The 27,061-nt window shown below is 45.8% G+C and overlaps 1 protein-coding gene across 1 annotated transcript; it reads left to right on the top strand.

The window, feature by feature from the left end:
• On the top strand, positions 1-25,753 carry EHHADH (enoyl-CoA hydratase and 3-hydroxyacyl CoA dehydrogenase). Its single transcript, XM_066556706.1, has 7 exons — positions 1-93; positions 6,458-6,561; positions 7,293-7,465; positions 9,061-9,172; positions 9,394-9,498; positions 15,505-15,846; positions 23,275-25,753. Exons 1-7 carry the CDS (start codon positions 23-25, stop codon positions 24,543-24,545), a joined length of 2,178 nt encoding a protein of 725 aa, XP_066412803.1. The 5' UTR covers positions 1-22; the 3' UTR covers positions 24,546-25,753.
• The last annotated feature ends 1,308 nt before the right edge of the window (positions 25,754-27,061 follow it).

Genomic DNA, 27,061 nt, shown 5'->3' on the forward strand with positions numbered 1-27,061 from the left:
GGGACCCGGCGGAGCGCTCGGCATGGCGCAGTACGCGAGGGGCTCGGCCGTGGCCGTCATCCGGCTCCGCAACCCGCCGGTGAACGCGCTCAGGTACCGCCGGCAGCCCTCGGGGAGCGCGGGGCTGGGCCCCTCTTGCGAGCGGGTGGGGGATTCTCCGAGTTCTTCCTTCTCACCGAGTTCCCTCTCCCCGAGCCCGGCTGAGGCTCCCTCCAGTCCCGGAGCGGGCGGTCCCTGACAGCCTCGGCCGGGACTTCTACGCCGCTCAGTGCTCGCAGAGCCCCGGCGGCTCCTTCAGAGGTAGCTTGGATCTCGCTTTGCAAACACCATGCTGAACTTTGCCATAACTTCTGCTCTTTCTTACAATTTCTAGTTGGGGAGTTTCACAGGAGAGGGGCCAGGCTCAGCAAACCGTACTTCCTGTCATCCCCCCCAGAGGGTGTTTAAAAACTTTGCCTATTTCTCATCACCTTCCAGTCTGTAAATATCAAGACATAGCACAGCAGCGTTAGCTCAGCCAGGAGTGCCTTCGGCACTGCTTGGTACGAGTCAATGCTCAGATTTCCTGGTCTGATTACAGATCACCTGCCCCACACTGCTCGGTGCTTGCCTGGCGAATCCCTGCGCTGTCCAAGTGTGCACAAGGGGGAGGGCAAAGGGCTCTGTGGATATCAGGCGTGGTTCAGCAAGCAGAGCGGGCAGCAGGATTAAACTCAGTCAGAGCTATGAGAAAACAGTTCATTTGGCCTTTAAAAACGATTAAGGAATTGACCTCTAAATACTGATCTTAGTCAAAACGGGTCCTGTGCAATCTGAAACACGAGACAGTGAAAAAAAAGTCAAACACCAATCTGTAGGAGCCTCTGAAATTTAGGTTTTCATGTGTCTTGAAAAGGACTTATGTGCTTTTAGCTTTACATTAGTTGTGGGGTTTAGTTCCTTTAGCTCTGAGTAGCACATAAACCCTTTCTAAGCAGCTGTAGTTGTTCATAACAGTGACCATTCAGTGACCAACAGCGTCTATTCAGCCTGTATTCACAAGCCAAAAATAACCCCACTGCAGTTGTGCTTGATTTGCAAATGAGAAAGTTTGATAAAAAGAAGCTCATAGAGACAAGGAAGAGCATGAAAAGGAGATAAAAGCTGATACTCTTCTGTAGAAAAGCTACATTGTAGCTGGCACTGCTCACTCTTCTGTTGCAACTTGTTTAGAAGTGCAATAAGAACATTTTCAAGTGCTCAGGTAATTGCCAGGAGAAACTTGGACTGACTTGATGAGTTTAGATGAACCAGACCTGTAAGACTCCCAGAACTGTATGGTATCCTTTGGACCTCCTGTGCCCAAGACCAGTCTAAGAAAACTTCCAGGCTGTGCTCACTATAAACTTTCAGTCCTTACCGTGAAAAACACAAAATACAGACCAAAAGAATCATAGAATCTCTGAGGTTGAAAAGACCTTTAAAATCAGTGAGTCCAACTTTCAGCAGTAACAGATATGTGCTTAAGGAGCTTTAACTCCTCCCTTTTGAGAAGTCCTGGAGAAAACCCAAAGTCACCTCTGCCTTTGAACAGCAACAGTGCAACAGCTTATTCAGGACAGATGTCTGCCTTTACTGCCCTTTGCTCCTGGCCCTGCAGTGCCTCACAGCAAGGTGCAGTTCTGATACACCAAGGGAGACAGATTGTGTGCTTGTGGTCCTGTCCCTCGGCCCCACAGGGAAGAAGAAAGATCCTGGCAGACTTCAGATCCATTAAGCTACAACCTGAGACATGTCTGTGGTCTCTGGGGCACGCCAGGGCAATAACTGTTTTTAAAAGAGATCCATAATTCTCACACCCGTGCCATCAGGTGGGTGTTAGCTGAGATGTGACTGCAGCTAGCAAAGGTAGAGCACACTCTGATCCCTGGCTGCTCCTCCTGCTCCTGCACATTTCTGTACTGGACCACAGGGAGCAGGTTTGTTAGTGTTGCTGGAAATGTTTGACTGCACAGGTCCCAGGAGGCAGTGAAAGTTACAGACAGGAGCAATCCTGTAAATTTCATTTCACTGCAGGCACAAACGCTTTTTAAGGCCAGTGAGGTTTTGCTACTGTGCTCCAGCCTCCCCTACCTTTCCCCATTATCCATTTCCCCCCTCCTGGGCCATCACACAGGCCATTAGCACTTCAGAAGCCACTGGTGGGCAGGAATTTGCTTTCTGTTTGACATCATCCTCTCCTGGTACCTTGGGGCAGTGCTTTCCTGAGAAATGTGTGCTGACTTGAGAGTCTGGCAGCAAACTCGGTTCCCACACAGACTCCCCTTTAAGCTAATCACTCCACCAGCAGAGGCGGCATCTGCCAAATTTGATTTGTTTGGAGGGTTTTTTCCTGGCTTGCAGAAGTTTAGTGTTCAGAGATCTGAATCTACAAGACCATGACATTGAGAGAAGGGATTTAGATATGCAAAGAACTGGGGGTTTGGGGGAACGGAAAGACAAGAATGGCAAAGGAAGGACTGACTACCCCTCCTCAGCAGAGGCAGGCTGCTGGCACTGGGAATTAGAAGGACTTTAAGGAGTATTTCGACATTTGAGCTGACAAGGACAGAAAAGCTCCAGGGAGGATAGGGGAGGCCATGCAATAGGGCAGCTTATGTGTGGGATTCTATGAAGTGTGACAGCATAACAGGTTTGATTGGGAAAGGCTCTCCCTGGCTGCCAGGATTGTCCTTCTGAGCCTGATCACCTTAAAAATCAGAAAGTGTAAAGGAGATGAGAGAAGCTGCAGCTTCAGACAGGCAGCAATGAGGGGAGAGCATGATTACCCATGGAACAGCACCTCATCAGGATGAGATACAGAGAGAACATTCTGAGATTAATTAGGATCTGCTCCCTAAAACAACAATTCTAAAATTCCACCCAAAAGATGCCATTCTGGCTCTGGCCTTAATTTACATTCAGAAAGAGCAGAAAACTTTAACAGAACTGTTCAAGCTGTATTAGCAACTTGTCACACAACAGTGTGTGACAGTAGCTACTACACAATTGGATCTGGCACTGAAGCAAAGGAAAGCAGAGCAGGTAACTCCAGCACACAAGTCCTCAACTTCAAGTAGGGGATTATGTAATACCCAGGAGTTAGTTCAAAGAAAAACACTGCAGGAAGCTATCCAAAGGAAAAGGAGCTTGTGACAATGAGAGAGCCTGGATTTTGTTGTTCAGGTTTGGGATTTGCAGGTTTTTAAAGTCTATTAGAAGCTGAGAAAAATACAGAGGAAAAGGACCAGACCTGCATGTTTCCCATAAACAACATTTTCCACTGTGGGACTTCAGTCTTACTTCTCTAAATGTGACTAAGTAAATTTTCAGTGTTCCCTTATATTACTTTTTTTTTTTTTTAAGAAAGAAATTCACATTCACAAACTCCAGCTAAAATGTGAGATAATTAAGGTAAATAGTAAAACTCTGTTACAAATCCAGCACCTCACAGTCACTACAATGAGTTCCATAAATTAAAACAACCTGGTATGGATATCTCAAAAAATATTTTCTTGCTCTGGTGTGCACCTACTCTTTAACAGCACCTGTTTTGAGTTCCTGAGACACTGAATCACCTTGGTAGAATCACTTTTCCTGCAGTCAAAATTGTACTCATGGTGGAAATGACTGCATGGCATGGGATACAGCCTTGGAAAGCATGGAGGGAATTTTTGCATTGTTATTGCTAAATGAATGACAGTGTCACAGTAATGAAATACTTATGAAAATTACAGTGACTTTTTGTTTCTTTAATGCTCTAGCAGTTTGAAGCTGGGATTCTCCTGAGTACTTTTATAATTCTACTGTCACATATTTTACTATGATGTTTTAATTGAAAATTACATCTTTTACTGCCAGTTATAACATGAGAGTGACAAAGCAGTGCAGTCTGTCTGTTGGACTGTGACATATCCAAGGCAAACTTATCACTCCATCTTAGAAAAACATGAAACTGCAAAAAGTCTGATTTTTCTTCCTTTTTACCCCACAAAAATTCCAATTGGGAAGAAGTTATATGGAAAAATAGGAGATATTTTTGCAAGCACCAATTTAAATTATGCACTGCCATGAACAGTCCAGTTGGGTTAATTAAGGTGAGACAAGGATCAAATTGTGATTTTGTGGCTGCCTTGATGACCAGTTTTTATTTTATTTTCGTTGTTGTATGTTGTTTTAAGTGCTGAGGGCTTGGAACTGATTTCCTCCATAGAACCCTGAACCTTCCCATTTGCTGCAGACAACCCTTCTAGCTGGGCATTTTGCATCTGCCTGGAACAGACACAGAAATACTGATTGCTTCTTGTCTGCTCCTGATGGAGTTGTGCCATTTATCTCTACAATAGTTGCAAATTAGTAACTTCACATTTGTTTGGATCATGGAACATATTTTTTCTCCCTCTTTGCCCCATGGTTTGTAGAGTGTAATGACATTTCCTAATGGCTTTCCCTGCAATCTCCCAGCCCCTGGGTGATTTTGGTATGGCTGTGGCCTGGCTCTTCACTGATGCACAAACGGAACTCAAAGAGCAGCAAGCACTGGGGGCAGCCTGTGGGTGCCCCTCAAATAGCAGCAACCACAGATATGCCAAGGGGAGGGACATAAACCACGATTTTTTAACATATTAAAAACACATTTAGTGTATAAAATTTGGAAAGGTTTTCATATTCTACTATGTGGACCTATATGCAGTGGAGAAACCTTTACTGACTCACCTCAGTTTTACTTTGGCATGGCCAAATTATTCTCATTTTAAGTTTCAGCCTTCAGAACCATTACTAACATCAGAATTCAGAGCTGTCTTTGATGTCTAGATTGGGTAATTGGTACATAACTGGCTGTTCTCTCTCCAAAAATAACACTTCTCCCAGTCTCTGGCTGTCAGGTCTCAGAGCTCCCACTGACCCTTCTGTGTAGCACAGCCTTATACAGGCAGCAGATGGTCCTAGAGACCCTCCTAGACAGCCCTCCTCAGCCAAGAGCCCTGATTGTTAGACTTGGCCAATGGTTTGTCTTGAATTTTTTTGATTTTGAAGGAGGAATATGCAGAGCTTGGCTGGGATTCCTTTACACAGTTGGCTTACAGGGAGCTCCTTGGGCCTTCAGGTTTCCCTTTGCAGACTATGGATTCCCACACGAATTCTGCAAGCATTGCTCTGGAAAAATGTCTGCACACAAGAGTACAATGATGTGGTTTTCATCTACTTCACCACAAGCTTCTTTTTTAGATGAAATGCCCTCTAACACATAGAGCAACATGCACAAGCTGACTATGCCTCAGGCCTTTTGATTAGCTCTGTGTAATTAACACTGCTCCTCTCCACTGGGCATCAGCAGAGCTCTGCTCCCTTTTCCTCAGCACCAAGCTCACATGTGGAGCTGGGCCCAGGGTTTGGAGAAGGTCTAGGAAAAAAAGCTGATTTTAAAAAGGACTGGGCAAGTGTGGATGATATTTCTTGGCTATTCCTCCAGCTGCTTGTGGCTCAGATTTTCTGTATCAGAGGCATCTCTAGCCAGAATAGTCTCTCACAAATGATATCATTATGTGTGTATAAGTACATTTTATTATCCAAATTATATATACATTAAATTTGTATTAATATTTCTATTACTAAAATCCTAATGCTTCTATTTTTGCCTGCTATTGTTACCACCTTCTAAAACAGACTAGGTTCTCTAAGTCCATCCATACAAACACCTGAATTAGCTTTAAAGAGGCAAATGCAAAGTGGACATTCAGTTGGGTCAGACTTTTTAAATATCACATTTGAAAAATCACTGTTTATGCTTCTACAGATCCATTTTGAAATTCTTCATTAATTCTTTGCTGGCCACGTTTACTGTTGGTGCCTGCAGAACTACCTTTTCAGATGAGTCTAGACATGTTCTCTGTGGTGTTTCATGCCCAAATTCCCTTTGACAGGATCCCACACCAGTTTAAGTCCAGACCTATGTGCAGTTCTTCGCAAGATGAAAGCATTATTAATATCAGCAGAGCCTCTGTCAGGTGTTTGAAAAATAACTTTTTTATCCCTAGAGCTCCTTTCAAAAAGTTCTTAGATTGTCAGTGGTTTAGCATTAATTACTTCTAAATTATGCTAAGCTGTTTTCTTGAAAATCTGAATGTTTAATTCATAAAGACATCTTCAAAAGAACATTTCCCTGTGCTGCTTGTTGTGGAAACAGCAGTGTCATAGCCTGAAGATGAGTCCTCCAGGCAGTGACTGACAGGTCAGCAGTCAGCCTGTTGGGTTTGGGTGTTTGCCCTTGGAGTAAGAGGAGACTAAGGACAGGATTCACCTGTGACAGCAGCCAGGCATGGGGACTGCCTGTTGGACATGGTGCTCATTTTCACTGGGCTGCTCAGTGTTCTCAACACAGACCTCTTGGAAGGGGATGTATTTCATGGCTACTCACTGAATCTCTATTCTATTTCAGTCTGCCAGTTCTCCAGGCTTTAGAGGATGGGCTGAAGAAAGCAGATGCAGATCCCTCAGTGAAAGCTGTTATGATTTGTGGTGAAAATGGGAAATTCAGTGCAGGTAAGACATCAAACACAGGCTGAGCAAAAGATGAAACACTCTCCACCCATCATATCTGAAGATTCTCTGCTTCATCACACTGCTGACAAAAGTCCTGATTTGGCTGGAAATGGCCGCAAGAGAGGGTGCTTTGTCTATTTTGCTGTACCACAATTGACATGGAGCACATAACAAGCTGGATCTTGAAATAGGCCAGAAGTAAACTGGTCTGTTCATTCTGAAATGAGGGACAGCTGCTCAACTCCATAACATCCTGGTGTTTCCTCAGTGTCCATAGCTTAGTTTATGTAAAATCTCTGGACCATTTACTGGTCTAGTATATGGAACGTACCCTAGAGTGGGGCAGTGGTGAATGACAGATCTCCAGTAGAAGCAGCCTGAAAAGCTAGGGAATTTCTGAGGAGTTCTATATTGCTTGTTCATAGTAACTAAACTATTCCAGGCTCAATATCACACCAAGAATGTTTGCAAATTTCTGCAGTGACGACATGATCTTTACAGTTACTCTGTATTTTTGTACTCCGCCTTCCTCTGAGCTCTGTGAACAGGATCAAAGTTCCAGGGTTCCTTGAAGCTGGTCCCAAAAGGGGGTGATTCCTGTTAACCCCTCCCCTGCCAGCAGCACGTTCTGCAAGGGCTCGTGCATCTGTGAGCAGCTGGCACAGAGGGAAGGATTCTTCCAGTCACCGCCTCGCCTACTAATTCCTGCTAATCTTTTGGTGCTCCCCCAGGAGCTGACATCCGAGGATTTTCCTCTCCGAAGAGACTTGGAGGTGCCCTGGGCCCTATGGTGTCTCTCATCGAAAGCAGCGAAAAGCCGGTGGTGGCGGCCATCGAAGGCGTCGCTTTGGGAGGAGGCCTGGAGGTGGCGCTGGGCTGTCACTACCGCATTGCACACGTGAAGGTAGCGCAGCCTGCACAGGGCAATGTTCTTTGGGGGCCAGAGGGGCTGCTGGAGGCAGCGGGAGCCAGCTACAGATGGCACGAGCAGAGGGACAGGGTGCCTTTCCAGGGACCCTCTGCCCACAGGAGAGTGGCTTTACAGCTATAGGATACAAGTCTGTGTGCTCAGACATTCTTCACCTACACCACCACCCTTGACATCTTTCCTAAGCCTTACTAACACACTAATTTCAAGTCATTTCTAAATATAAAGTAACTAGTAGGATAAGATGGCTGCCTAGAACTCCAGTAACCAAATGTTAATTTGCCCTAGGTCTCATTATCTATATTCTGTTGCAGACAGCTGTATCTTACTGACTCATGCAGCGTGACTTTCTCTATTTATTTTTTTTTCCCTAGCCTTGTGAATTTTGCACTTCTTTCTGCTCATGGCCTACTTTCTATAGGCAGTTGAAACTCAGCTAGCATGGAGCATTTAGGGTTAGATTCCTCATGAGCTCTGGGTCCCCAAGGAGCACTTGGACCAAGAGACAGCTTGAAGAGTCCTCAGGAATGATCTGGTTTTTTTCCTTCAATCCCCTCCTTCAAGGCTCAGGAATGCTGAACCACCCTGAGCAGTGCCTGTCTCCTTGTACAAACTCCTCACTGACAGGGCCATCCCCTCACTTCTGCAGTGAGTCACTTTCTCTGTGGCAGTGTGGGTTGCTGTAACAGCATAAAGAGATACTCCACATCATCCTCTGTGCCACCTAAGGTGAGGGCCATGGAATCACACAGAATCATTAAGGCTGGAAAAGACCTCCAAGATCACTAAGTCCAACCTTTGACCCATTACCACCATGCCCACTAAACCACATCATGAAATGCCATGACTACTGGAACTATAAGTAGTGGTCTTAAAGTAATTCAAAATCTCTTAAAAGCTCAATAGAAAATGTGCAAACTATTTTTTAAAGGCAACAAAATCTAGATAATTTTTTTAAGAGAAGACCTCCATACACTTCCTGCTGCCCCTGGCTTATCTGCCATGACTCTATCAGATATGAAAGGCACCAAGAGACATTTGAAGGAAGATTAGGGAAGAGTTCAGTGGTGTTCAAAGCCAGGTTAGATGGAGCTCTGAGCAATCTGGTGTGGTGGAAGGTGTCCCTACCCATGGCAGGTAGTGAAACAAGATTTTTTTAAGTTTCCTTCCAATTCTTTGCTAAACTTGCAAGAATTAGAGGAGGGAGATGAAAGTTAAGCCAGCATGCCCTCCACCAGTTGGTAACTACTTGAAACATAATTGACAGATGTGTCAGTCTAGGGAATGCTGTTGGCCCTACAGCTGTCCCCCAGTGCTGTACTAGCACACAAATCCTCAGAAAGGTCATGTTTTCCTTGTGCATTTGTACAGGGATCCTTCAAATGGTCAAGTGGGTTTTTTTCTTAAATATTTTATGTAGCAAAAAGCAAGGATGAGGTTTCTACATAGAAATTCTGAAGCTTCCTAGAGGAGCAATGTCACTCACATCTGCTTGTTTTTCCTCTATTTTGCTCAGTTTGCAATTACCACTCTTTCTGATCAGATTTTTGTTTCATTTTACTGCATTTTAGGCTCGGATGGGTTTGCCAGAGGTCACCATAGGGTTACTTCCAGGTGCTGAAGGCACTCAGCGACTCCCCAGACTGATTGGAGTACCAGCTGCTCTGGATATGATCACTACAGGTAACTGCTGTGTCTATATAGAAGAGCATGGCATTGAGTCATACCAGCTTGGTCTAAAAACCAGGAATCTTTTACCTGTGTAGCTTCTTGGGTTGTAATTCTACTTACTTCCACCCATGAGGGGCTAATTACCAGCTGCACAAGTCATTTGATCAGATGGAAAAGAACAAAATTGCCCATCAGGCTCCACTGCAGTCACCTTATTTCTCTTTTTATGGCAGGAAAACACATTCCAGCAACTGAAGCACTGAAGCTGGGCTTGGTTGATGAAATTGTGGAAGAAAACACCATTGAAGCAGCAATCCGTTTGGCAAACAAAGTGATTGGTGAGGAACAAATTGTAGCAGCACCAGGAAATAATTGGTGATGTTTCAGGGCTGAAAAGAGTCAGAAAAAAGCCCACCAGTTTGTTCTAATTTATATGCTCTATTCTTGAGTTTTGGCATCCATATAAGAGAGAATTAATTGCAGAATTTGTTTCCTGTTGTCTGAAGTGAAAAAATTCAGATGCTGGAAAGCTACAGAAATTCAACTGAGATTGAGAGAACAGATCTATATCAAGTCCTCCTGCTTTTTAATTGTATATCCAAACTCAGATGCTCCTCTGGGATGCTGCACAGGTTTTGGGGGGTAAGTGCTCTATCCATCTATAGTTCTGGATCCCAGCTGGCATTGCACGCATTCTGGTTGCACCATCCATAATGGCTGAGCAAAAATAACTTTCTCCCTGTAGTGGAGGGGTTGGCACATCCTGTGCTCAGTTTAATGATCCATGGTCTGTATGTGACTCTGTCCCTAATCCTTTGGGTGCCATGTAAAAAAATGGCCTGTGCAAATGGGAGGAATGGGGAGAGATTTTTTTTTTTCCCCATCTTAGAAATAACAGAATCAAATTTGCTGGAGTTATCTCACAAAGAGGAACATTCCTCCTGCAGCATGAGGAGCATTGCCTTTAGAGAAAACAGGGCATTTTTCCACTGCTGACCTTGTACCTTTGGAACCTGACCACTGGATTTCATCTGGGGCTCTGTCACAATGAGCTGAATGCAGGAAAGCAAAAAACCCTTCCTGCTTTGATCACATGGCCTGTACAGGCAATGCTGTCCAAGTTGGGATGTTGGTTTTGCTCCTCCAGTTCTCTTCACAACACACAAGGCCCCTTCTCTGTGCTAGAAGCTGAGGCAGCCTAAGCTTTGTCCTAGATGACAGTGCACCATATTTTAAGGTAATTCAAAGAATTGACTGTTCTTAAATATCAGTGTCTTGTGTATCTCCCACACCTTGAGATGTACCAGACAGGCACCAAGGTATCCTTTGGCTGGGTTTTCTGTAGCGGATGCCCATCCTTCTCACTGTATTCATCCCACAGTATGTTAGGGCTTCATTTTCTAGTGCAGAATCAATGACATAAGCAGTCCTCTTTTCTCTTTCCTTTATGTCATCAGACTAAATATAATTCTTTAGCAAGAGATAGGTGATATACTTCACTGCTGCTTCTAAGAAAAACAAAGGTACTTTGGTTCGCTGAGTTTGTCTGTTTTGAATGAGAATTCTGTTTCTCCATCTGTTGGGAGAGCAGTGAAATATTACCACTCTTCTAGGCAAATTAACCCAACAAACAGTGCTCCCTGTGATGTACCCTCTGGGCTCTGAATGATGCTTTGCACAAGATCTATGCCAGTACTGATGACAGCAGCAGCAGTGTGTCATGAAATGAGTAATGGATACATTGCTGGAACTGGCAAACCTGAAAACATTCCAGATTTCAACAAATGCTATGTGCAATCGGTTGAAGTTTAGATATTTGCATGCTTGTTTCTTCCATGGCAGACATTGTGCAGTGGCTGACAGCTGTGAAAGCCAGCTTTGCCTTCCAGGAGACCCTTAGGAAGGTAGCATTGACCACACTATTTCTCAGGGTAACTTGCTCTCTGGAGCTCATGTCCACTACCAATACTGGCAAAATCCTGTTCTTTAGCTTCATCTTCTTTGGAAATTGTCAAGCTTCATCTTCTTTGGAGATTGTAGCTACCAATGTGGGTTTGGTTTTTTTTTTTGAGCTGTATAAGCATACAAGGATCCTGGCTGAAGGTCCAGCAGGTAGCCTGTCCAGTCTTACTCATTATTAGACTTTCACTCTGTTTATTGCTGGTTTGAGTTCTCCCAGCAAAAATGAGTAATGTCATTGACGGTGTTGCACATCACACTATATATCAACTCCCACAGAACTTTAAAAATGCTTTCAGACTCTTTCCAACAGCTTTACTGGCATTTAAAGTACACATTTTAACAGTGAAAACACTGGTGAGCCAGCTAATCTATTTCTTTCCTGCTTGAAAAATTTCTCATTAGACCCCACAGAAGACCATGACAAGTTTTGATGCACCATTTACCCTCAGGTTATCTAATAATTTGAAAGATTGGTGCACCCAGGGCCTGTACGTTTCTTTTGAGTCATTCCTTGTTTGGCCTTTGCCTAAAGTTAATAAATTTCCTGTCCTACAAAGGCAAGGCAGCACTTTCATTTTTCTCCATCAAGCACTAACAGGGCTGCAGAAGAGATGACAGTCTTGGATAGCTGGTCTGGAGTTTGTTCACATGGAGTTCTGTTTTTAGTGAATGCTTCTCAGATAATCTTAATAAAACCAAAGAGAACGGACCAAAAAAATGCCATCACAAAACTCCACTGGCTTTGTGTGGCAGGCAGCATTTTGTTTCTGATGAGATTTTTTTAAAACATGAAGCTCCAACTGCTGACTTCTTACAGAGCAGTCTGGCTAAATAACTGGTTTTGTCACCACTGGAATTTCTATTCCTGGGAAGGCTGTACTGCAAGATAACTCTCAAAGAATCAATTCAGAAATAATTTTCTTCTCAAGCTTTTTCAGCACCAGAGCTGCAGTATCTCATGGCAAGAGATCAGTCTCAAATAACTGCCTTACTGTATCAGGGGTCCTTGATTACTGTTGTGATACACAGCTAACAGAGCTACTTTTATGGCACATTGGGAGAGCATTGTCATCCATACATTTTTATGGGTTGTTCCTAATGAAGAGCACCTTCAAAAGATGCTCTGAAACAGTAAGTGGGTGTAGGAATACACAGAGGCAATTACTGATTCCAAGTCAGATTTTTCATTGAAAACCAGTATTTATGTATTGCAGATAGGAACCAAGAATAATTCCCTGACCTCTCAGGCAAACTGGCTTCTGCAGGCTAAAGAAAGTATCTTCACTTCTGAAGGCATTTTTTAAAAGGAATAGACAGGAGCTAAATCCTTGGGGACAAGGAGAATGTCCTTTCATTAGATGTGCTTGACAATCACTGCAGTAATCCAAAGCTGCATTTCAGGCTTTTCCCAGCTGATGGCATCACAAAATTGACAAATGGCTGGAACTGCTGGTGACATGCAGCAGCTTACATCTCTGCCCATTTCTTGTTGGCCTGCTCTGGTCTTCCTCAGCTGGAGGAGAAATTGGCTCCTGGCCTCTACACAGCAGACTTTGAAACTCTCCACATACACCCCTTGTTTTTCTGACCCCGTCTGCTGATTGACCTCAGAGCAGAGCAGTACCAATGTCTTGCACCAAAGAGGCAAGGAAAACCAGAGCAATTTGGAGGAGCTCAAGTTCCCCAGGTATTAATCTGTGGGGAAAGGTGATGAGTTTCTGCCTGTAAGCTACTGGGAGTTGCTGCAGAGGAAGCAGTTGTTCCTTCTGAGGCTCATCAAAGCTAGGGGTGGAACAGATGCTGCTGTGGGTAATTGCATCCTTCAAATGGAGAGTGGAGGAAAAGCTTTCCTTTAGAGCTGCAAGGCCTTTCCATGAGCCATCTCTGCCAAGATGCACAATATCAAGATATTTTAACCTCTCCCCAGGGCTCAAGGTTCTGGCTGACAGCTTCCTTAGACAGAGCCTAGCCAAGTGTCCCTTGGACACAAACAGAGTTTGCAAAAGGTCTGACATGGCCTGGAATTGTGTCTGGCAGCCTGAGGGGCAGAGGCAGGGCTCAGCTTTATTCCTCAAAAATTCACAAGCAGTTCCCTGCATGAGGACAAACATTAGGCTGGCCCTGTCTCTTGCATGTGCCATCTCATAGTGTCCCAAGGGTTTACAACTCTAGGATAATATTTAATATTATTTTATTAATTAATATTTATTTTAAATAACACGAAATTTGATACTGCCTGCATATGTGGTGCATTGGCTGATAGAAATCCTATAGATTTGATCTGCCCTTTGTGCCCCCTGGACTACAAACCTGGAAAACAAACAGGAGTCTGTGTTAGCTCCTGTGTGTGGATGATGTTTTCCTGCAGGACTGATGTCTGGCACTGTTCATCATCTTCCTGCTGCTTTGCTTTTAGAAATCAAGCTGCAGGTGTCCCACACTGATCTCTTATTGCCAGACTTGGATTCTGATAATTCTTCCCTCATCATAAACATGTCCTTTATTTTTATTAGCATTGCAGAAGCTAAGATACTGCACAGAGGTGCTGTAGAAAACCTATTCAGTTTGCAGCTAAAATAAGAGTTTTACTACAAGATCCTGAAGTTTTTTTGGTTTTTTTTAGTCTGAGAACCGTCTCCTGTCCCCCATCACTATTTGTGCTTACAGTATTATTTGCTGTCTGAAGACCAAGCTTAAAGGCTTCCAGTGGTATTCTTTTTTTACCAGCCCTTTTCACTGGATGTCATATGAAGTTCCTTGATCTGCCCAATCTTCCAGCCATCAGATCAGCTTTCCGGGACAAGCCTGAGCTTTCCTCTTGTGATGGAATATAACCCACTATTTAAGTCCTAAATAAAGAACTGCACATAAAGAGCATTTCTGGGTTAAAAACTTAAGGGAAAAAATTATTCCAAAACAAAGGAACATTATTCTGACTAAATCCTGCAATACTGGCTGATACAAATTATATCCACTGTCAATGTGAAAACATTTTTATGAACTCTGATTACAAGGGAAGCTACTTACACAGTGAGTGTTCATCTTTTTGTGCTCACTAAGAGGCTTAATTAAAAACCTGAGCTCTGAAGACCTATATTACAAGAAATCAGTGTATTAACTCATCCTGGAAACTTGTATTTCAGTTTCTCCTAAGCATTGCTCAGTCTTTGAGGAAGAGCTAGAGTCAGGACATGTATCTCAGGCAGCCATGCCTGCAGTGCTGCCATCATTCCTGCTCTTCAGTATCCCCTGTAGGATTCCCTGAGTATTCTGCTGGTGCACTGGCACTTCCCTAGCTCAGACAGCAGGACAAGAAAGGGGAGCCAGATGCAATATGCTGCCTTGGAAGGAAGTGTGCTCCCATGGCAGAGCTTATCTAAGAGGCCAGAGCAATGAGACACTGTCCCCAGAGAGCTTCAGCATAAGGGTCTCAGCACACCACCTGACTTTGGTGGCAGTCCTGGCTGTTTCTGGGAGCAGCACTAGCAATCCATGCAGTGCCATGCTGCAGTTAATGATCTGGCTATGGCTGTGGTGACAGCAGGGTCTTTGTGACAATGTTGCAGTATCAAGGGGATACCTCCCAAACTGCTGAACTTGTTCCTCCCTGGTCTTTACTGAGCAAGCTGCCTTTAGAGCAGAGGAACACCTGAGTATGGCCAGCTCAGTACTTACAAAGAAGACAGAATTTTGGCATCTGAACCATAACTATGTTCTCCCAATTAAAATCCTTTCTAGGTATCACCATGGCAACCTCTGTCTGTAATAAACTTCACATATTTGTGTGGCTGCTTGATTCATCACTTGCTGACACAAACATGAACTCTCCCATTTGCTGCCAAAGTCATCCTGAGTGAGATCTTTTGGCTAGTCCAAAGTGACTTGAGGGGCTCCTTCAGTCAGGGAAGAAGTCAGGGTGTGTTTTCCACTCTCTTGACAATGTCTGGGTCAGGCCTCTGGCTGAATGCCTCTGGGTAGTGTCAATTGGGTCCTGAATACTAAACAATACTGGAGGAAATCTTCATTACTGAAGCCTATAGAAAGATCCATATGAAAGTTGCAGCTAGGACTGTAGAGGTAAAGAACTGGAAAGTCAGGGCGCTCTGAAGCTGAGAAAAGGAAGGAGAGAATTACTTATTTGAAAATAAAGTCTTACTTTTTTTGAAGTCTGAGAAGGGACTTGAAAAATTGTAATTGTCAGAGCAAGCAGAAATAAGGAGAAATGTCAGAAGCTTTAGTTCTCGACCCAGCTCACTGTGCCATGCAAGCCCCAATGCAGGGATTGGAGAAGAGGAGGCAGACTGCATCTGAAAAGGGTCTGGAAAGACTGCATCTGAAAAGATGTGGATGCTTTGTTCTGTAACTCCATTTCTTTCCCCCAGGTCAGCCCCTGGGACCCCGCAGGCTCAGCCTTAAGCAAGTCCCCAGACTGCCCAACATGGAAGCGTTTCTGGAGGAAGCTCTTGTGAAGGTGAAGCGGCAGGCGCGGGGGTGCCTGGCTCCGGAGCTGTGCTTCCAGGCCGTGCGAGCCGCCACCGAGAGCCCGTTCGCCGCGGGGGTGCGGCGGGAGCGGGAGCTGTTCCAGGTGCTGCTGAGCTCGGGGCAGGCCCAGGCGCTGCAGTACGCCTTCTTCGCCGAGAGAGCCGTGCGCCGCTGGGCCACCCCCGGCGGAGCCTGCTGGAGCAGCGCTGCCCCGCAGCCCGTGCGCAGGGCCGCCGTCATAGGTAAGGACAGCGAGCCGCCGCGGTGGGGCACCCAGCGCAGACAGCAGCTCCATGGGAGCGCCCAGCCGTCACTCACACCCATCACACACTCCACACCCATCGGGGAAGTTGTCACTGCGTGGGGAAGCTCGAAACTCAGATGGCAACTCACATGCCACTAGATTAGCACCTGAAGTCTCCTCTTGCTTTGGAAGAATTGCTTTCTCTCACTTCAGAGACAGCTTTGTGTTGTCATCTTATGGCAGGGGTTCCATACTATTGTCTCCATACCACAAAGGTTTGATACCTTCTTGGTGTTTCTCCTGGGCAGCTCCTCAGAGCACTGACTCTTTCTTCTTCACAAAGCAGCCACCTGACTCCAGTTCCCTCCTCAACCAGCCACCCCACTCTTTTATAGCACTCTTCTTCTCATTGCTTACAGCTGTGGCCTGTTAAAGTCAGGCCTGTTCCTAATTCTTGATAATTGACCCACCTGCAACTCCTTAGGGATAAGATTACTTTCTACACTATCTTTATTTTCTTATATTCTATCCCCCTACAGCTTCGTGTGTCGACCATAAGCAGTCTGCTCCCTTTTAAACACTAAGACCCGTTTTTGTTTCATGCTAGAAGCAGGTCTGTAGGAAATTCTCCTCCTCCTGGTCTAGTTCTGTACTGCAAGTGCATGTGCACAGAGTCACTCAGGATATATTAATACAAAAATGTTTTGACAGCTGTATTTTAAGAAGATTTCATCTCACTGGGATCCACTCCTGCCATTTTGTAGCCCAGCAAGATAATGCCTTCATTAATTTTTTATAAGAGCAATTTAAATAAAGCCTTCAATGCACTGCTGAGATTAAAAAAAAAATCTTTTAGCTCTAGCTGTTGATAGTAGCACTCAAAAATGGTTAGACAAGTAATGGAGCACTTGGAAAACATCCATTCTGTTTCAAGGAAATCTCACCAGATCAACACCACCTTTTTTCTGGGTGCTTCTCAGGGCTCTTGAGCTGTCTGACAACTCATTTTAGGCCATAGAGAATTTTTTGGAAGTTCTTTTCTCTTCATTAGCTGCCATGCCATATTTTTAATAGAAATGGGTTTTTAAACATTAGTCCACAAACCGTGTGAGAAGGATCTGTGGCTGTTAAAACATTCAGGTGAAGAAGCATTAATTATTAGCAGATTTGTTCTATGACTTGAAGAGCACAGAAGTTTGGACACACACATTTGTCAGTGCCACACAGTGTATGCTTTGACAGGAGGGCCTGTGTTGGAGTTTGGGGGAATGACCAGGTGACCAGGAGGGACATTCTCTGCTCTGTGCTACTAAACCATGCCAGAACAACACACTTGCAAAGACCTAATCACAGTGACAGTTTAGCCAGAAGGGCTGTTAGAGCTGAGCTGCCTATTTTGGGGCTGTAACTGAGCTAGAGGGAATTCTGAGGACAAATGCAACCTCTGTTTGAAAGTTTCTAGTAGAAACATCATCTATACTTTATTTCCAAGCAGAATTGGCTGGGCTGCATGTCTCTTCCATTGGTTTAAGTATTTGCAACTCATCTCTGGACAGATTTCTGAATTATGGTCTGAAACTGCCCCAACCATACCTCCAGGTTTCAGTGTTTTTCATAGCTGATTACAGACAATCAAGTTAACTCCTCCTTCTGCAGAAGAAATAAACTAAGTGCTTTGATACTTCTGCTGCAAAGCACAATCTGTCACACTCTGGTTATGTGATTTACCCTGAACTTCCACAAATTTTTCAACACTTCATAAAATGTGCATAACCAAAGTGGGAGCAGCATTCCAGGAGTAATTACACCATAGCCAGGTACCAAAGTGTTTCTTCCTTGCTCCTGCTGAGCATGCCCAGGCTAACAGGCAACGTTGGCATTAGCCACATTAACACATCCAGTTAATTATCTGCTGGCAGGGAGCAGCTGCACCCCAGGGATGGGGAGCCAATGACAAGAACAGGGAGTAGAACCACAGAATCCTTGAGGCAGGAGGGCACCTCTGAATATCATCTTGTCTAACATCTCCTCACATGGGGTCACCTAGAGCCACTTGCTCAGGACCATGTCCAGACAGCTCTTGAACACCTCCAAGGATGAAGACTCCACAACTTCCCTGGGCAACCTGTGCCAGTGCTCAGTCAGCCCCACACTAAAAAAAGTTGTTTCCTTTTGTTCAGCTGGAACTCCCATGTTTCAGCTTGTGCCCATGACCTCTGGTTTTATCACCAGGGGCCATTTGAGCCTGGCTGCATCTCCTTTACCAGGTACCTTTCTCTCAGGTGTTTATATACACGGGTGAAAGCCCTCAAGCCTCTGTGCTGAAGTCACAGCTCCCTGAGCCCTTCCTCATGAGACATACTCCAGTCCCTTCATTATCTTATTTGCCCTTCACTGAACTCACTCCAATCACTCTTGTGCTGGGGAGCCCAGCAGTGGGCCCAGCACTCCAGCTATGTTCTTATCAGTGCCACACAGAGGGGCAGGATCACCTCCCTCAAGCTTCCAGCAAGAACCTGCTGGCATAGCTCCACATACCATTGATCTGCTCTGCCACAAGGCCATATTGCTGCTCAGAGTCAACCTGGTGTCCACCAGCACTTCCAGAGCCTTTTCTGGGGAGCTGCTTTCCAGCAGCCAGCCCCACTATGCACCATTCCTCCCCACACACAGAACTTTACACTTCCCCATTCCAGAAGATCCTGCCCACCCCTTTCTCCCTCTGGATGGCAGCACAACCTACTGCTGCATCAAAATATACAGTACCTGGGCAAGGCAGGCAGGGCAGGACCAGACATGGTGCCAGGAGCTACTGGGAGTACAGGTGATCAAGCAAAGTTCCCAGGATGATGCAGGTCCACAGTAAAGGTGGGACATCAGGCTGAGGTCTGGATCAACAGTGACCACAGCCACAGTAAGTCAGCACAGCTACTCCAAGAAACCTTAAGAAAGTATAAGCCCAGGTCTGAGCTTAAATGGGGCTCAGAGGCAATGGGCAGTATAGGTGGGTGGAAGGTCCAGGTGTGGCTGGTCAGGGACATTAAATCCTATCAGTGCACTCAGGGCCTTGACACTCACCCAGGCTCCAGCCCTTGCTGAATCACTGCTCCCATTACACAGCCCCTGTATCCCACCAGTACAGCCTGCTTTGCTTACACTCTTGTTCATGTCGTACTTCATTTCATGTGACGTAACTTATCTTGGAGGTTTTTGATCACCTCCATTTAACCCTGAATCCCACACCAAAGTGTCACTGCTTTTTGGCCCTTCTTTCTGCATCTTGTGCTTTTTCTCCTTCCTCTGGAGGGTTTCCCTCCTATTTTGCTTTTTGCTATAAGTGAAATTGTAAGTCCATTAGAGACAGGCAGAGAACATGCCAACACAATTGTATTCTTTCTTTCAGGTTACTGAAACAAAAAGTAATTTTCCAGCCAGTACAATGCTCTACAGTGTTTTGTAACTTCATGTTTTTGATCTGAAGTACATCCCTGCAGCACCAGAAATCAAAATCTGAGGGATGATTTTTGAGGGACTGACACCTTTTAAAATAGTGCTGCTCATCCATGCGCGTATTGAGTCTACCCTAGGTGACCCAGGGTCTCTCTATTTTCGCTGCAGAGAGGAGGTCAGTCAGAGAAAGATGCTGCTTCAATTTAGGCTCCTCAGAAATCATGCAGACCCCACTTTCCCACAGACAGTGCTGTGCTGTTTCACACACTAAAACCATGTTGCATTATCTTGCTGCTTCCATCTCTTATTGCTGCATGGTGAGAAGCAATTGAGGAGATTGTGTTGACTTTTTCATGTTGACTTTCCTTTGCTTCTGAACTCTTGGTTCCAACCTCTTTTCATTTCTCTGGTTCCTCACCACCCAGAAAGAAGCTTCTTTTCTCTCTGTCCCTTGCAGCTGCATCTCCCAGAGCCCCCTGCTTGTCTGTAGTATCACATTATTTCTGCTTGAAACTGCTACCCTGAAACAGAGAAAGCAGCAGCCCCAGTCTACAGCAGCCCATTACTGCCAATTGCTTATTGTTGTTTTTATCAGGAAAACTGGAACAGTCCTTGCATATTTTAGCAATCTATAAAGAATTATTTCAATTGCCAGGCATTTTAATGTCCAAATATTCATTGTAGTTCAGAGTGTTTTCCACAGATAGGTATTTCTGTAGTGTGTGACTGTACATGATCTGCCTTGTACATATTTCAAGTGCTTTTGTTTTGAAATTTGTATTTTAAAGTCCTTCAATTAATTTTGTATGATTTTTTGTATTCTAAGTACCTCACGTGACAGATCAATAATTAACCATCATTATTCACTCAGCTTGCCCAGAAAATGGATTTGTTATACCCGTATTTGGCCTGAAATTACATATGTACAAGTGTAGTTTTAATTATATGTCAAAGCTTCATTTCACAATAAAAGACCAGGAGCAGGATGGCTGGGAACTATTCTTGCTCCTAAAGCAGATTTCAGTCTTTTCTGGAAAGATGTGCCTTGGACATGAAACTAGTCCCCTGCATGGAAGAGGAGAATATAGGGTTTGGAGGAAGAGAGAACACTATTGAGTAAGAAAATGCAGCATACAGCAGAAATTCTGGAGCAGTTCCTCACCATGTTTCAGTCTGTGTGATCTGAGCTGAGCATGAGACATCTCCCTTCTTCTTTCTTCCACAGCCTTCAACACATGTAAGGCCTAATGATCCCTTGCCATTTTTTCTGCTCTAACATATTCTTCCCCAAAATTACTTGGCTTTCTGAATTGCAAAAGAGGAATCCTCAGAAATGCCTCTTTTTCTGCTAGATAGCCAAAACTCTCCTTAGTTTTATAGCCCAATTTTAGGAAATATTTCCAGGGGAATCATGCTGTGCAAGCTCTAATGTAACAAACCCCTTGGGGCTTTCATTACTCTCTCTGCCAGCTTCATTAAACATCATTTCATACAGGCCATTGCAGAGTTCTGTAGGAAGTTGAGAGACAGCTTTTCTAGGTCAGAAACAAGCTTGGCAAGCTCATATCTTATCTATAAGCCTGTTACTGTGGCCCAGAAAGTATAGTACTACAAGCACGTGTGCCTGTCTCTCGTGGGATGGCTAAAACCTACATGGAGTACTCATGATGGAAGCAACCAGGGGAATCACCTGCCACCACTGCAGAGCTTCCCTGGGAAAGAAGCTTGAGGAACATCTGCTCACAAAAGAGGTCTTGATTTAGGAAAGAGCAGTGTGGAAAATTAGGAAAAGCTCATATGGCAAGAGAACCACTAAGATTTCAGTCATGAGACTGAAGCTGGGAGGATCAGAAGTGCATAAGACCCAGGATGTGTGGAGAACTTGGAAATTCTAGAGAGAAACCCCAGGCCTCCCCAGTGGGAAGGAAGAGACTTCAGGAAGGAGCCATGTGGGACTGCAAACACTTCAACTCGATGGCTAAAGAGAGCCTGACAGATGGGGCTGGGTTAGGGGGTGAGCTACCCTCCTGCTCTGCAGGAAGAAAGCACTTTGTGTGGCTCACCAAAGCCAGGGAAAACCTGTCCCTAATTCTACCTGCTCCTGCATCAAAGGCTCTGGAGACTGAGCACAGTGGGAGGAGCTACTCACATTCAGGTTTTTTCAGCCAGCAAACCATAGACACTGAATTACTAAGAGTTGATTCATGTTATTCTAGATTTATTTTCAAATTAGTTTGCAGTAGAACTTGATTATGAAATAGCAAATCTAATTTTCTTGAAAGGAACTTCAGCATTTGCTTGGGAGTGTAATGATGGTTTGTAAGCAGGCTGCCAGGTAGTGATGCCAGTAAAAAACATCTTCTGGTGGCTAAGCAGGGAATGTTTGAAATGTCTTGTGTGCTCACAAGCTTAAGGTGGGCAGAACTAAACCAAGAGTGTGTAGCATGCAGGAAAAACATCCTACCTTGTCTGACCTTGGTTGCTGGAACTTGTTTAAGTGATGACATCATTTCAGCTCTTTTTTACAAAGCTGATTTAGACAAAATTTTTAATCCCCTTGTTTCTGTTTATTTGTTTAGCTGACTTTCATTTGTAAACCTGAGATTAAAAAAATCATTTTTACAAAATTATAACAAACCTATACTTTGTCTGGTTGCTGCTATATTTAGGATATTAATAATCCTCCCATTCAGAGGCTTCGCACTATCAAAGCTGGTAAAATTGTGCTGACCTTCCCTCACTAATTTGTATTAATTTAGTTGGAAAAGCCTCCACCATGGGAGAGCAGGATCAGTGGTGTGGGTCATGTGTCACAGGAAAGTGCAGCTTCATTTAATGTCATAGAGGACAGAGCTGGTGCAAGGGATCAAGCCAGTGATCTCTACACTGGTATTCCTGGGGGTAGGAGCTGGGGGTAGCACATTTACAGACCTTGGAGGAAAAAATTACAGTGTGAATGGATTCTCAGTTACAGGAGTTCTGGGCAAGAGCTTTAACTGTGTGGCTGGACAAGGAAGACTGACTTTGAGAATCTCCAGAAGTCAGGAATGGCCTGTGTTGGAGGGCTTGAAGAGTTCCTGGTGGGCAGAGATACCTGACAGAAAGTGAACAGCAGGCAAAAGGCTACTGATGTGGCAGCATGATTTAAAAGGAGAGAGAAGATGTTGAAATCTAGATTAAGAGCACTGCATTGGTTCCATCCCGTTTGACCAGGCACTGAGAGACACAGGAGGCCTTAGAGACAAAGTTTAGAGCAGATCAGCAGCCAGGTCTTTACAGAAATAGCAGCTGAGTTTTTTTTTTGCTTCAAAGATCACGCAATGAAGGGCAGAGGGAGAAAAGGAGGGAGACAAAGAGGAAGCTTGGAAGGATGAGGGAGAAACCAACTTTGCCAGTGTCAAAATCTCTGGGGGGGTGTATCTGCTCAGTGCCCATAACAGACCATCTCACAGGAACAGTGAGGCACTGTGGTGGTTTGACAGGAAATGTGTTTTTTGGGATGCTGTGTTTTTGGCCAATGGATATTCAGACTTTAATGATACTGATACCCTCAGGGTGAAATCTTGCTTTGAACCTGCCTGCAGAAGGTCATAAGAGGGTGGCAGATGTAACTCAGAGCTTCTCTCTTTGATCCCCAGGTTCTCACTCCTCAATGATCCTGCTTTCCATAGGTGTAAAACTTTGCAGAGATAAGACATTAATCACATGGTCTGTGCACACTAGGTGAATCCCACTGGCATTTTGTAAGCTTGTGAGGGTAACTTGCCTTTGTGCTACCTCTTTTCAAACATTTAGGTTCACTGAAAGAGCAGATTCACCTTCCTTTTTCCCAGTCTTCAATATCTGTTTTCTATGTGTGCACTACTTGTTTTCAAGAGGCTTCTACGTTTTATCCTGGAGATACAAAGGAAATGCTACTTTCAAGAGATTAATTTGCTATTCATAATCTTTGATTCTATCTTGCTTTTATCCCTAGGGCTGGGAACAATGGGCCGAGGCATTGTGACTTCTCTGGTTAAGGCCAACATACCTTTGGTAGCCCTGGAGCAGGATCTGGAGAATCTCAACAAGGGAAGAAAAGCTGTCATGCTCCTTTTGGAACATGAGGCTATGAAAATGGAGGGGGGTGCCCAGACCCTGGATTTCCATAACCCTGCACGTCTCCAGTTCACTGTGGACTTTGATGCGTTGCATGATGTAGACCTAGTCATCGAGGCTGTGTTTGAGAACATGGCACTGAAGAAGGAAATATTCCACAAGCTGTCAAAGATCTGCAAGCCAGGAGCTTTGCTGTGTACAAACACATCAGCCCTGAACATCGATGAAATAGCTTCTGCCACAAATCGCCCACAGCAGGTCATTGGCACCCACTTCTTCTCCCCTGCCCACGTGATGAGGCTGCTGGAAATCATCTACGGCCACCACACGTCCCCCACCGCCATTGCCACTGCTATGCAGCTGGCTAAAGCCCTGAAAAAAGTGGGAGTGGTGGTTGGGAATTGTTTTGGGTTTGTTGGGAATCGCATGATGTTTCCGTACGTCCAACAAGCAGTTTTCCTTTTAGAGGAAGGAAGCAGACCAGAAACAGTAGATCAGGTCCTTGAAGATTTTGGGTTTAAGATAGGCCCCTTCCGAATGTCTGACCTGGCTGGGCTGGATGTGGGCTGGAGGTCCCGGAAGGACCAGGGCCTGACTGGGCCGTCCCTCCCCGCGGGCACGCCGGCCCGGCAGCGGCACGGCCAGCGCTACAGCCCCCTGCCAGACCTGCTGTGTGAGCAGGGCCGCTTCGGCCAGAAAACCGCCAGGGGCTGGTACCTGTACGAGAGGGCCGGGGGCAGGACAGCCACGCCAGACCCATGGCTCCACAACTTCCTGTCCCAGTACAGAGACAACCATGGCATCCAGACCCGCTTCATAGACCAGGAGGAAATCCTGGAGCGGTGTTTGTTTTCCCTCATCAACGAGGGGTTTGCCATCCTGGCTGAGGGAATAGCATCAGGCCCAGAGCACCTGGATGTCATTTACATCAATGGCTACGGGTGGCCGAAGCACAGGGGTGGCCCCATGTTCTACGCCTCCACCGTGGGGCTCCCCCGCGTGCTGGCCAAACTGCAGAAATACTCCGAGGCCCACCCTGATGTGCCTGGGCTACGGCCCAGTGCCTTTCTGAAAAAGCTGGTGGCTGTGGGGAACCCCCCACTCAAGGAGTGGATGTCCTACCTCAGCCAGCAGAGCTCCAAGCTGTGATTCCCCTGACAGAGGCTGATCTCCTGAAACCAGTGCTTCAATTGCACTGCCTCCTCCAATAAAACCCAAAGTGCTACGAGCCCATAAACAAAGCCACAGGCCTTCTGAGACCTTTGCAGGAAATCATTTTGGCCAATAATTGATCTCAGTCTCCCACCTGCTGCAGGTCACCACTGCCTTCATCCAGCCTTCTCTCTCAGCCCCAGCCTCACCCACTGCTGTGTAAAGGCCTGTCTCATTGTGCACTGCCTGCAGGTCATCACAGCTGTACTCCTCTTCCTGTCTGTCTTTGGGGAAGGCAGGGAGCAGCATTTACAGCCCACAATGCAAATCATGCTGGAGCCAAGAAAATTAGGATCACAGTCCAATCAAGACCTGCTGGATCTACCAAATCCTGTCTTCAACCTATTTCCCAGTTTGTTTGAGTTCTTGCCTGTGCAGCCACCTCCCCTCAATTCCCTGGCTCTTCTGCAGCCAGCCAACTGGAACCTGCTCCCTTCTTGCTGCTGGGGGACAGATGGCACAAGGGTGCAGCAGCTTTCAGAGGTAAAGTCAAATGAAGTGGAGAGAGCAGGTCTGGGCAGAGAACAAGGGGCTGTCCCTTGCTGTCCTCTGGTACTGTCTCTTCTCCCTGCTGCAGTGGAGGCTCAAATAAATGCCAGGAAAGCCACAAATACATCAGCCTGACCAACCTGCCCTGTGGCGTTGGCTCATGACTGGCTTTCTGCATCCAGACTCCATCCTCTGTTGCCATTATCCCCACCTGGCTTTGTCCAAGCAGAAACATCTTCTGGCATCCCTTCAGTGTGGAAATGTGTTGCCATCGCTCCCTGTATCTTGCTTGACTACAGCTACCAGATCTTGGGGCCCAACATGCTCTAATTGACCAGCTTGAAACACGGCCCTGGCACTGACCAGGTTTTCCCATGATCAGAGGGTGCTCTGGGAAGGGCATGGCACAAGAGCTGTGCAGGCAGGGACGCTGCTTGCAGGCGAGCAGGGAGGTGGCAGATCTCTAGCAAAGGGCAGAGCAGAGTGAGAGGGAGCCAAACTAGCTCCAGGCTTGATGCTTTGGGACAAAGTCTCCCATTTCACACATCTAGTGAATATATCTTCCAGTCTGGTGTGGGGAATAGGTTGGTCTGTATTCCCTTCTGAGGCACACTAAATGTTTAACTTTTGATTTTAATTTAATAAAACTACTTTGATTATCTAATGACAGATTATATAGTATCACGTGAGAGAGTGGGGAAAATGCCAATGTGCTTGGTTTTTGTTTTTTCCCCATCCCTTCTTTACAGGATGGAATTAGATAATTTTCCTGTTTCTGTTTGGAAAGGGTGCATGCCTCTTTTGTCTAAATACGTTTTACTTTGCCCTTACTCCTGTCCACCAGTGGGTGAGGGAGCAAAATTGAGGGCAGGAAACCCATCAGGAATTACAAGCCAACTCAAATGCCTTGTTCCAGGGAGGGCTTTTCTCCAGGACTGGAGAAGGAGTCACTCTAGGCCCAGCAAATTGGGACAGTTTGCCCCTAATCACTTGTGTGCCACAGCTGAGAGCAATCTAGCTTGGCTCAGAGGTGAAGCACTACTTCCACACGAGCAGGCTCTGTGGGACACATTACACAACAGCCCTGGCTGTGCTGGCAGCTGCTCTGTCATCCCCACGACAGCTCTGGACACGATGCCCTGCCTGTGCTAACCTCCCTTCTCCTGTGCCTCGTGCTGTGGTGCTCACCCGCACTGGGGATCAGCTGGGAAAGGGCAATTCCCTTGCAGCAGAGGCTGTGGAGCAGAGGACGTGCCCTTCCTCTGGAACTGCAATGTTGTTTCAGGATAACACCAGCTTCTATCCTGGGGCCAAAATGCTTCTCATCACCTGCAGCACCTGTGTGCTGGTGCCTTTGATGGGTCTGTTTCCTTTATCAGGAACTGCTGAGGACAGAGGTTGTTCACACCAGTAATGTCTCTCCTGACAGAAGTTCATTTGTAAATTCGCATCGACCAAAGCAGCCCAGCATCGATCGTTCTGTCTGCCTGACGTCCCCACGAGCAGCGGTGACACTGCTGCCGCCGCGAGGTCGCATTGCCAGCTCCGGCAGGGCGGGGGCAGGGCTGGGAGCCCCGGCCTCTGGCCTGCTCCGCTCCCGGCAGGGCACAGCACTCCCAAGGGCAACCGCAGCTCCTTGGCCCTCAGCCCTGCAGGGCAGCCCGATCCAAAGCCCTTGGTGCCTGCTGACAAGCAGCCCAAGCAGCAGCCACCAGCCTGTTCTGTGCTTCTTTGGTGAATTGTAACAGCCTTGCACAGTCCCCATCAGCTCAAATGTGCAGTGATGACAGAAATATACCCATGAGGGAAATGTTTCTTCATTTAACAGGAGAGAACACAGCCCCATGCAGAGGAGACCTTGATAATCACTTGGTACAGGATTGGTTTTCTCTCCTCCCCAATAGGAGAATATCTATTAAAAAGGTTTTCCAGGTAAAACCATCCCTACTGGTGAGGAATGTCCC

This window comes from Molothrus aeneus, chromosome 10, assembly GCF_037042795.1.
Source record: "Molothrus aeneus isolate 106 chromosome 10, BPBGC_Maene_1.0, whole genome shotgun sequence".
Taxonomy (NCBI): Eukaryota; Metazoa; Chordata; class Aves; order Passeriformes; family Icteridae; genus Molothrus; species Molothrus aeneus.

What these genes read in the sequence shown, in the direction of transcription:
- EHHADH (XM_066556706.1), top strand. Translation starts at nt 23, where the DNA reads ATGGCGCAGTACGCGAGGGGCTCGGCCGTGGCCGTCATCCGGCTCCGC. An exon ending in TCTGGATATGATCACTACAG is followed by an intron (nt 9,173 to 9,393) that starts GTAACTGCTGTG and finishes TTTTTATGGCAG; the next exon opens with GAAAACACATTCCAGCAACT. An exon ending in GCGCAGGGCCGCCGTCATAG is followed by an intron (nt 15,847 to 23,274) that starts GTAAGGACAGCG and finishes TTTTATCCCTAG; the next exon opens with GGCTGGGAACAATGGGCCGA.